Here is a 12,313-nt window from a genome sequence, read left to right as displayed (position 1 = left end):
GAGTATAGACAACAACACAGAAACTACTACTGAGACCCTGCTAATTTGCCAAAATCACATTTAAGCTTGGACACAGTTATCCAAAGCATTATAGACATTATTCTACAGTTGTCTGATGACCTCGCAGGAAGACAAAACCTGAAGTTTCCTTTTAAGGAACACTAACCAGACAAAGATCTCCATATGTAAACATAAGATTTCTTCAAATTTAGATTCCAGTTTGAAGTGGAAACAATAGGCAGTAAGAACTGAAATAAAGGTTTTAGCATGAAATGTATAATCCAGCTTAGTAGAGGCCTGTCAGTTTTGCTTTTAATAGGTGTAAGAATCTAGATGAAATGACAGACATTCTTCTAATGACAAGAGCTAGACCTCTGAGACCTATGATTCTGTTGAAATCAAGTGAAAACAAGTACAAAGTTGAGCACAACTTATATAAAACCCTGGAACGAGACAGATTTTAAATCTTTTTTTTTTAATTTGGAAAGATAATCATATCTAAAAAAAACTTGGTGCGAAGTTATTTGGTCTGATTAAGGTAGTTGATGTATTACGTACACTGTTCTACTTGCAACAATCGATTACAACTAAGTACTTGAATATTTGTATTTGCTAACCAGAAGAACCAAAACTTCACTCATCTGCATTGTTCATAAACTACTATTGCTACTGTTAAAACTACTAAGTTGTCACATCATAATTCTGCTTTCTGACAAAAATGATCAAAATATCAAAGCAATGCATAAAATCTGCACAATTAATGTTATCCATTTGTTAGGTAAGTGTCCTGAACATACCTTTCTGTGTGAATATATGATTCAAAAGTTTTCAAATTCTATTTATTGTATTCAGGCAGATTCTGTAGAAAACCTTCCAGATACCACCCATGATTGTCTGTATTTTAATGAGTTTTTCAGTTTTATTTTGAATAAATTACACAGAAGCAGTCATGCAGTATGCATTAGATTCTTATATGTTAAGCAACAAAGCACACACACAATTTTCTATTTCTTCCTGTAAAACACTCAAGGATTGTATTCCTGTTTCTGTCACTGTCATCTTATTATGAGAATACTGCAAAGTGGAAAACAAATTACTTCTGTCCATTAATTTCCTCTTACCTAATGGGAGCTTTAAAAACGATGGAGCTTCCCTGAGGTACTGAACAGTGATGGTAACTTCATCGCCAGCATTTCGCAGTAGGTGTACCTGTCAGTGTGACAAATAACAGCTACTTTAAACCGAAGAACCACCAGTCATGGAAAGCACATTATTTACAATGAAATCAACATCTCTGTTGATCTATAATAAACTCAGTATGAACATTGCTGACCGGGAATGAAGAATATCTTGAAGGTCAAGCCACACCAACAATGGATAAGAGTAGGCAAGACCTGAATAAATAATTTGGCGGGCAACCTGATTTCATATAGCAGCTGAACACAACTACAAACAAACTGATTTTATAAAAGTGCCATAGGGTAGTACGGAAATACGTGTTTGTAGATACAATACATTAACTGTGTGTGTATTTACATAAACAGGCATGTAAAGATATATTAATACATCATACATATCTGGATCTTAAGTATTTGGTTTGATTCATTTAGGTAATACATTAAGCACACTTCTCTGTTTCAAATACAGTCTTGATTTTTGGGACTGTCTTCATTATCTGTAAGCTTTTGCTAACCAGAAGGGAACACATACACACACATATATGTGTAGACACGTGTATTAAAACATCAGAATTTACCTAAAGGCATAGCACACTACTGAGTAAGGAGCTTTTTCAAACATAAAACTTCAAATAACATCTGTGAAGGAACTCAATTCCTATTACAAGGCAGAGGTATTCCCCAGTTTCATATCCATAACACAGGAAACAGGTATTGCATTTGGTTTGTCTGTGGCCCTGCATGCAGGGTTTGCAGCCCTCACCCCGTTTCTCAGAAATGGATGCTAAGGCTTGTGGCCTCTAGTCCGAGCACAACCAGAGCATGGATACATCAAGCAGAAACAACTAACTGCAACAACTAGCTCCTATAGATGGATTTACTGGTTTAATGTTGTACTTGGAGGAAGCTGGTGGCTGTGCTACTTCAGGCTACTATTTTAGCACAGTGCCACATTAGCCAACATCATGGGATGCAGGATTACCTCAAAAATTATAACTCTTCCTCTCACGCACCTGAAATAATGCTTACAACAGTGACTGATGTATTTGCCTACATGAAAACATCAAGCTTATGCCTCACAGAGATGTAAACCCAGAACAGGTGAAGAAATCAAGTAAGCAGACAGGCTAAAAATTTTAGGCTGTAAAATTATTCTGGAAAAGAGTGATCAAGAGAACTGACCATAAATCCCCCAACACTTAACACCGAAAAAAAAAAATTGTCTGAATGGGAACATGTTCTAATTTGGTTAATTAAGTGAGCAGACACGAACCACCCATATAAAGCACTGTTGCTCAAAGCTTACTGTTTGCTGTACCTGTAAAATCCATATGTCTAATAAAAACTTACAGTGTCTGCCTCCAACCTCCTCATCCATCTCTCAGTTCATCTGACTTCCATTGCTAACAACCTGCAGTAGCACTAGTGACCACAGATCAGTCCCTGGGAGGGAAGAGTAACATTTTGCACTCACTAAGTTAGGAAATCCAGCTCTGCAGGGGAGAAGCAAGAGCTCAATAATTTATTTTAGTGCCTGATTTGAAGAGTCTGAATTTCTAAATTATCTTTAATCATGAGTTCTAGATTATTTTTAACTGAAGTATTAAGTTCAGTCGTTTAAATTAAACCAGAATAGAATTTGAATATTTAAACAGAATCTTTGTTTTGTGGATTTAGACCAGCTACTTCACACAAAATGCTCAGATACCAATGAAACCTATGTCAACTCATGTAAACCTTTCCTTGAAAGTAATGTCTTAATATGTCCAGAGACGGGCAACGGGGCTGGTGAAGGGACCAGAGAACAAGTCTTACAAGGAGCGGCTGAGGGACCTGGGGTTGTTTAGCCTGGAGAAGAGGAGGCTCAGGGGGGATCTTGTCACTCTCTACAACTACCCGACAGGAGGCTGTAGGCAGGTGGGGGTCGGTCTCTTCTTCCCGGTAACCAGAGACAGGACAAGAGGAAATGGCCTCAAGTTACGCCAGGGGAGGTTTAGATTGGATATGAGGAAAAATTTCTTCACAGAAAGGGTGGTGACGCATTGGAATAGGCTGCCCAGGGAGGCGGTGGAATCACCATCCTTGGAGGTGATTAAAAAACACATAGATGCAGTGCTTAGGGACATGGTTTAGTGACGGACTTGGCAGTGCTGGGTTAATGGTTGGACCTGATGATCTCAAAGGTCTTTTTAAACCTAAATGATTCCATGATTCTATGATTAACAAAGCTTAATCAGAAATATTTTCCATGAGTTTATGTATGAAGTTAAAAAGAATTACTTTGTTCTCTTTTTTTATTTTAAAGAAAAAAAAAGTTATGAAATTACTTGTAAGCAGTTGAAACAGCAGATGTGCTTCACTTTGCAATCCTTGAAAAAATATCCACGCTCAGGCCAAGTACATATGCCTGAAAAAAATCCAACAAGTAAATATCCTGCAGGCAGCACAGCGACGGGTGCAGCATTCAAAGGGGTAACAAATGCCCTGATTTGAAATTAGGAGAGTGACACACGTTACCTGTATGTGTCTGGGCGCAGGTGCCCAGGCGCTGGCGGGGGCTGCAGGGCCCTGTGAGGAGCGGCCGGGGCTGCCCCGGGCCGGGCACAGCCGGTTCCCACCGGTTCCAGCCACCCTGAAGGGCATGGCCCAGGGGGGGAAGGGGAGGTAGAGGGGCTGGGAATAAAAGAGCAAAGCTGAGCCTGAGGAAAGGCGTGGGGGGAAGCTGTCGGTTCAGATTTTTGTCTGTGTTTCTCACTACCCAAATCTATTCTAACTGGCAATAAAATTAATTAATTTTCCCCAAGTCAAGCGTATCTTGCCCGTGATGGAAACTGGTAAGCGATCACCCTGTCCTTCTTGACCCACGAGCTTTTTCATCCTATTTTGTCTCCCTCTCCTGTGGAGGAGGGGGAGTGAGAGAGCAGCTGGGTGGGCATTTGGCTGCTGGCCAGGGCTGAACCACCGCCACAGGCTTGAAACAGTTTTAAAAAACAAACAAACAAATAAAAAAAACAAAGGAAGAAGTGCAGCAATGCTATCCACATAGTCTCAGTTCAGTGAATCCAGCCTGAGTGCAGCTATGCCAGAAAGGTAATATGGTAGGAAAAGAAAAGGACATCCAATTCATTCCCTTCCAAAGAAAAAATATCATAAAGTTAGTATCAGGGGAGTAGGAAAGCCGAGCTGGCAAAAAATAGATCCTGTCACTGAATGCTGCTCATCTTATGATACTATTTTACTTTTCATTGTGTGGTAAATATATGAGAAACGCTGACTTTAGCTTATAATAATTGTAGCAACATCAGTATTTTGTAAAATCCAATAGATATTTCCAAAAACGACTAATTGATAATACAGTCACAATACTGTACTGAAATATGTAATGGGAAGAAACATAAACCAAATAAAATTAATAAAATTAATAAAATTAATACTGAGAACTCATTAACTTATTCAGAATGCAGTCCTCAGAAACATCACAAATGTGAACCATTTTAATTCTTCAATTTTGGAGTAACATGGAAAAAAAAATACTTCTTAATAAACATTTTGAAGAAAACTTTCAAATGCAGCATAACAATTGTGTTCCCTCTTTATTAAACAAAAAATGTTTGCACACAAGCATTTATATTTGTCAAGAGATGAGAGGAGACAGCATGACAGACATACTGCCTAACATATTTTTGGAAGATCTTAGCCAAATATTACGAAGATAAATCCAAAACCTGTATGGAACAAAACAAAACAGTAGACTAGAAACTGCTGCAGAGCATGAAATTTGGGTTTTATTTAAAATGATATTTTGAAAAGTAAAAAAATCTAATATTAATGCTTTGGTTTAAAATTACTAAGTAGTAATACCTTAAAAGACATGCAAACTGTATCATACTCTCCTGGAGCTACTTGGTATTCCTAGGTATTGTCTGAAGAGGTATTGAGTGTCTGAGAGGTCTGAAGTGTGTATTGAGCCACACACATACTAAGAAAAAAAAAATCAACCTCAGTGCTCACAAGAAGGTATTAACAGTACAGAAGGTCACTAAATAATGCACTGCTCTGTGGTGCTGAAACTTTTACACAAGTCCAGTAATGCCAAAAAGACAAATCCAGTAGCTTTGGAGTAACATTCACTGTTGCACTGTTGCCTTACTACAGTATTAATATTAAAGGAGAATTTGAAAAGTGAGGGGTTTGTTTGCTTGTTTGTTTGTTTTTAAACAGTTAATTAAATACATTTACTGCAGCTGTTTGTGTATGCACTGACTTGTGTGTTCATATCTATGAAGGAGAAAAGGTCATCAAGGGAAATACTTGCTTTTCAAGCTGGCTTTAATTTGTGGATTTTGCATATCTCTAAGTGCATTCATCAAGCCAGGGTTTATTACGCTTCTCTTTTTCACATGTATTTCTTAAGAACAGAACAGAGAGAATGTTAAAAATATAAATAGGAGCTTCTACATCTCAGTCAGCTAACTACAGTCCAGAGTCTGCAGAGAAAAATCTGAATTATATATTAAGAAAACAAAATTATCTTTGTTGCCTCATTTTTATTGTCAACATCCATTTTACTTAAATCCTATATACCTATAGGCACGCAACTCAATGCACAATTCATAGCTGATGTGCACCCTTTGTAAATTCTGGTGCCTTGTGTTTACCATGGCTTGTTCTAAACCTTCAAACATACCTGATATTCACACGGCTCAGAGATTTATACAGGGGTTTAACCGTTTGAATCAGGTTCTGTCTTACTGTAGATCAGAACTGTAACAGCAATTAAAATTCAAAAGGAGCATGTCTTTGATGAATGAATGCATCCATATGGCCCTTAGAGCAGAAGTCACATCATGTAACGCTGGCCATTTAAAAGATTCAGCTCTAAAGCAATTGTTAATATATTTTCTAAAAATCAGTAAAGATCTTAGGATAAAAAGGAATCAGCACCCACAGGTGTATATCTGTAAATAAGGAGACTCTAGATAATAACCTTACATTTAAACATCTGAAGTTAGATGAAACAAATCCTAACTCACATCTATAGACGAAAAATTAAGATTAAACACGTTACTCAAAGTCTGAAGCAAAAATTCTGAAATAAAAGGATGTGAATGTCCTGGTGAACGTCTGATCTTGAAGTACATGCATTTCACAGATAAAACACTTGAAATTCACATGAAGAGCAAGTCTTGGACTTAACAAGTACCTGGGTAGAAGATTATGTACAAGCCTGTAATGAAGCAGGTAAACAACCGAGAAGTCATAGTAAAATATTTGAAGAGAATTAGATCATAACATATAATAGTAAAAACCCCAATGAAATCTACAACACTAGAAGTTTTTAAAAATTCTTAAACCCTCAGAATTAAAAAGGAACAATAGTACTTAACACTTAAAATACCTCCTAGACTAAAGCATGTTAGGAATTATTTTTGGAAACTTGGCAGTTTCAGCTCAACCCATTTGAGTATAATCTGATTATTATCTGATACTGTGGTTTTATGTCTATGAGTAGGCAAAGGAGATGCATGAAAAACAGAGACCTCACAGTACAAGTAGTCTTTAAAATAACGGTAAAAGTGAAGTGGCTTTAAAAAAAGTTTATAAAACCAAAATTGCATTGCAAACAGTATTGGAAAAGCATGAAGCAGAATTAAGTTACTTCAAAAAATAATGATTTCTTGACACTTGTCTCTTTTCCACTGGTCAATTATAAGTGGTTTCCAATAAACACTTCTGATTCTTATCTTCCTTAGCTTTGCAGTATGCAATGAGCAATAATACTCTCTCCTTAATGCTTAATTGGCTACTCCAAAACAAGCCTTTGTGTCTGAACAATTTATACCAATATGACAGGAAAATGACAGTCAATGCAGCTTATGGGAATTTTCACAGATTTAAACTAAACTGCAATTTGTCCTACTTCACTCAGCACTTTTATTTCTGCCTACAAATACAGTAAAAGATGTTTTAAATGACAAAGGACCAGTATTAATTTAAGTAAATTATGCTGCTCCTGAATGATATAATTACCAAGAATTATAGACAAAAAATGAAATTATTTAAAAGTTTTTTTAATTTTGTAAATTATTTTTTCTACTTGATTTCACACTTTAGTCCGTGATTCACTTCAAAACAATGCTTACACAAATATCTAGAATATGAAAGATGCTGATACATATTGTGCATTGGAAAATACATTTTGAGTCAAATCAGTTGTTCCCTGAAGCAATGGAAGTTTAAATTAATTCCCTTAAGGCTAACTATTACCTGAAACATGAAGACTCACCCCTGAGAAAGTTGCTTTGCAATCCTTCAAAAAATTCCAAGAATATCAGAGCATTACAGGGACTATATTATCTGGAAATCCAGGTCACTCTCAACTGTTATAAATGTGCTATAATTGAAAAGAGTTCAAAGCCACATAACTTGTAATTTTACAATAAGCAGCATGTTTTATTGCTCATCTACTGTTACACATCACTTGTAAAAAGAAAGAATTGTCTCAGGTATCAAAAAATTACTCAAGACAAGAAATGGCCGAATTACAAGAAAACAAACATAAGAGTTCTCAGATTGAAACTTGAAATCATTACTGACATACCTGGTATGTCAGCAACATTTACTATAGTCACCAAGTGCCACTTCCAGTTGAAATACACATACACATTATCTGACTGAGTGTGACCAGAAACGTGTATGTTCAAGTGAAATCAGAATCTACAGAAATGCAAACATTTCTATCCCAAATGCAGGCCTTTTCAAGCAAATTGGAGCAGTCTAACCCCACAGGCTCATATTCTTCAAATATATTTCAAAATCTTTCTAGATGATAGTTAAGTGGTTGTGTTTATACAAACTCGCAGATTGAGCTAAAAAGACTAAATGCAGGTTTTCATGTAGCCGTTAGTGTTCCAGTTTTCTTTGTTGGTTTTTGCTTTTATTCATAACATACCTGCAGAGTTCTCTCAAAAGGATTTTATCTGACTAGAAGTGTCTCTGAGGAGAGAGACATCTGTCAGAAAACTTGTGCCATCATCTACTGGCAACAGTATGAAATGATGATGAAAGCAATTTCAGTTGAGTGATGGGCAACATTTAATGAAGAATGTCTTGTGCCACTGAGTGCAAAAGCTAAACCTGAAGCTTTTAAAGTTATCAAAGCCAGCAGATCATATGCTGCATTCTCTGATTTAGAAATCGTTGACAGTTTGGTACTGCTTCCTTTTCTTACAACAAACTTTTCCACAATCATCCTTTCGTGCTAAGTCTTCCTAGCCTAATAGGCATTTCACAGAAATCCAGAGTTAATATAGGACTAAACATAAGAAGCACCAGAAACTACTTTTGGTATCTACATGTTCACTGATGAAATACACGATAGAAGTTCTAGACCTATGGACTGATTAGCATGACAGACTACCCTTCACTTTGGATGAAGCATAGAATTTCTTTGTAATCATCCACATGTTCACCATTTCAGGCTTAAAAAACTTGGGCATCTAGAACATTAAAAAAAAAAATAATAATCCTCTTTTACACTGAAACCCTTACAGCATGTAGAAGAACATAACAGGATAACAGGAATACCTATGAACAAAATTTTGCAGTTTCATAGTAATATTACCCCTGTAAATCAGTCTTTAACGCTTTTCCTTCCACAGCTCCCCAGGTGTATTGTCATAAAACAGCAAATCACCTGCAACAGTCAGCATACATCAGAAAGAAACTTGTGTTAGGCAAAGTCCCATATCCAAGTCTTCTGCATGCTATTTCAGGACCCCAGCCCATAATTCCTTGGAACTGTCTTACTGTACAGGCTAATATTTATTCAGCACAGGTCACCATAAAGTATATTCCTTTATTTGATACTAAACATTTCCATACTGGAAAAAATAATCCTAACTGATGAGGGGAACTCTTCCCCTAGAGTACTGATTACAGCTAGAGTCACAGTTGTTTAAATACAGGGCTGTACTTTTTTCTATTAGACTTTTTGCTAATACCACATTACACAAAAAATAACAGCAAAAAAACCCCTTTTTATTTCCTGATCCAGTTCTTTAATAGGTTTGATGCAATATACTTTATTTGCCCTCTGAAATGTATGAATACACTCCTGCTCTATGAGTGTTTTGTCTCTACAACAAGGAACAAGAGCAGGTGCCATTATCCAGCCTAAATGCAGTGGCTAAATAAATGTGCCTGAATAGTGACAGCTGTAATACCCATTCACATGTTTAGATCACACTCCCACTAAGTCAATGAATTTTTTTAAAAAGAAACAGTATTTATGTACAGCTTATACAGCAATCTCAAAGGAGTTAATCTTCCTTGTGAGCAGAAATAAAATAATTTTATTATTGAGTTAATTTTATGTGGATATAAGTCCTCTATATAACTTACATTTTCCTTTCCATTTCAGGAAATTTACAAAATGTAGAATAACTGAGTTTCACTTATGCAAACAGCGCAACAAACACATTTATTTAATTAATCTATTCGTTACCACAAGGGTGTACACTAACTCTTTATTAGCTTGCAGATTGATCCTCTTAATAAAATTGGGCTGGTGTACGTAGCACTCCATAACTCTTCACACCCTGATGACTCACTATGGTCACAAAGTATTCGGCGCTCATGGCTTGGACAGGTGTACTCCACGCTGGGTTAAAGCTGGCTGGACAGCCCAAAGAGTGGCAGTAAACAGAGTTACATCCAGTTGGAGGCCGCGCACAAGTGGTGTTCCCCAGGGCTCAGTATTGGGGCCAGTCCTCTTTAAAGTTTTTATCACTGATCTGGACGAGGGGATCAAGTGCACCCTCAGTTACTCTGAAGGTGACACCAAGCTGGGGGAGAGTGTTGATCCACTTTAGGGAAGGAAGGCTCTGAAGGGGGATCTGGACAGGCCAGACCAATGGGCCAAGGCCAGTTGTATGAGGCTCAACAAGGAGAAGTGCCGGGTCCTGCCCTTGGGTCACAACAACCCCAGGCAATGCTGCAGGCTTGGGGAAGAGCGGCGGGAAAGTGCCTGGTGGGAAAGGACCTGGGGGTGCTGGTTGATGGCTGGCTGAACATGAGCCCACGTGTGCCCAGGTGGCCAAGAATGCCAGCATCCTGGCTTGTATCAGAAACAGCATGGCCAGCATGCTGGCATTTTTTCGGCATTGATTTCGGCATTGAAAACGGCAGTGATTGTCCCCCTGTACTGGGCACTGGTGAGGCTGCACCTCGAATCCTGTGTTCAGCTTTAGGCCCCTCACTTCAACACAGACATAAAGGTGCTGGAGCGTGTCCAGAGGAGGGCAACAAAGCTGGTGAAGGGTCTAAGAGAACAAGTCTTACAATGAGTCGTTGAGGGACCTGGGGTTGTTTAGCTTGGAGAAAAGGAGGCTCGGGGAGACCTTATCACTTCTCTACAACTGCCTGAAATGAAGTTATAGGCATGTGGTAGTAGGTCTCTTCTCCCAGGTAACTAGTGATAGGACAAGAGGAAATGGCCTCAAGTTACACCAGGGGAGGTTTAGATTGGATAGTAGTAAAAATTTCTTCACTGGAAGGATGGTGATGCACTGGAACAGTCTGCGCAGGGAGATGGTTGAGTCACTACCCCTGGAGGTGGTTAAAAAACACATAGATGTGGTGCTTAGGGACATGGTTTAGTGGTGGACTTGGCAGTGCTGGGTTCACGGTTAGACTTGATGATCTCAAAGGTCTTTTCCAACTTAAACGATTCCATGATTCAATAAGTTATTGAATTAGATAAAAGAACAAAACATTGTCTGGATAGGAAGAGCAAGGTGGGGGAGGGAGAAACGAGAAGGAGAGGATAGCGCTTCAGAGAAACTAGCTGAACAACAGTGGAAACCCAGCAGAGTGACTGAAAATGAAGACATAAACTATTTTGTGCACAGTATGCAAGGATCAAAGGAAGCAAGAGTGGACAGGTCTTTCTAGTGATTTTCACGGGTAACAAGGGACATCATATAGCACTGTTCCTGAATCTATCAAGTCCTGTTTCAAAACCAGGTAATTTCTTTTCCTACCAGCACTTTCAAAGACCCTCCTGACTTATCCATGGATGGTTTACACCCTTTTGTTCTTTTTCCAGCATTCTCCTTTAGCTTAAACAGTTTGGCTCCCTACATGGTGTTCAGTTTTATAGAGGTGGGGAGATGGAAGAAAGGGCCCCTTTATTTATGACTAAAGACGTTAGTATAATTTGTTATAAATACTTTGTAGGTCTTTCAACGTTTATAAATGAAAAAAATATGAAATGAAAAGGGTAAAAAGAGACACAGGGTTTTTTTGGTGGGTTTTTTTTTTAATCTTAACTACTTTTAACCTTAGGAAGTACCGCTTAAAAACATAGATGTCCAGCTGCACTCTCTGTTGTGCTTTACCTAGAGAAATGGTGCATTTGGAATCCATAGTTAACAAAGATTTCAATTTTTCCTATAGCTCTTTAAGGCCAGGTAGCTGATTTCTTCCACCACTTTTAATTATAGTAATTCTTCATTTGTGCTCAAAGATTATGCACGTTGTAAACACTCATAATGCCAGAGTACTTGCTGCTTCTCTAACCCAGGGCATTAAGTGATTATGAAAAAGATGGGGGTAAAATATTACTAAAATATGAACTAGTTCATTGTGGATGCTGTCTTTAAAAAGATGCTTTTTTGAAAGAAAGTCGATTTCCACAAGTATGTTACAAAAATTGTGTAATATTTTTAAGTATATGTTTTACACAGGTACCACAATATGTTACTCCACTTTTTTAAAATCTGGTATTGAATTTTGCTATCCGTTACAAAAGCACAGTGAAGGTGCAAATCTAAAGGCCAAAAATGTGTTTTAAAGTATGTGGGTTTTATCAATTTGCATATAAAAGACACTGGAGACCAAAAGTATACTACAACTTCCTTCTTAATGAAGAATGCTGCCAGATGCATTCAATGATGAAATAAAAGCATTTCTTAGAGCATCTAGAAACAGTGTTGTACATCCCACAAAATTTTAAGGTTATACTATAATTTGCTCATTCTATGTAGCTTTATTTTTATGCAGTGCTGGCATGCAGAATACTTATGGCAAATTAGCACCTGGTGAAATTAAATTAAACTCAGATCTTTTTTATC

The 12,313-nt window shown here is 37.6% G+C and overlaps 1 protein-coding gene across 1 annotated transcript in view; it reads right to left on the bottom strand.

The window, feature by feature from the left end:
- The window catches only part of SNTG2 (syntrophin gamma 2), a 268,443-nt gene that overhangs the window by 105,228 nt on the left and 150,902 nt on the right, over positions 1-12,313 (bottom strand). Inside the window, exon 7 of the mRNA XM_055714276.1 lies at positions 1,122-1,209. Within this exon, the coding sequence (XP_055570251.1) occupies positions 1,122-1,209 (88 nt within the window). The remainder of the gene's footprint in view (positions 1-1,121; positions 1,210-12,313) is intronic.

Source organism: Falco cherrug, chromosome 6 (assembly GCF_023634085.1).
Source record: "Falco cherrug isolate bFalChe1 chromosome 6, bFalChe1.pri, whole genome shotgun sequence".
NCBI classification, from domain to species: domain Eukaryota; kingdom Metazoa; phylum Chordata; class Aves; order Falconiformes; family Falconidae; genus Falco; species Falco cherrug.
The sequence above is the reverse complement of the archived record's forward strand: the minus strand, read 5'-3'. Positions and strand labels throughout refer to the sequence as shown.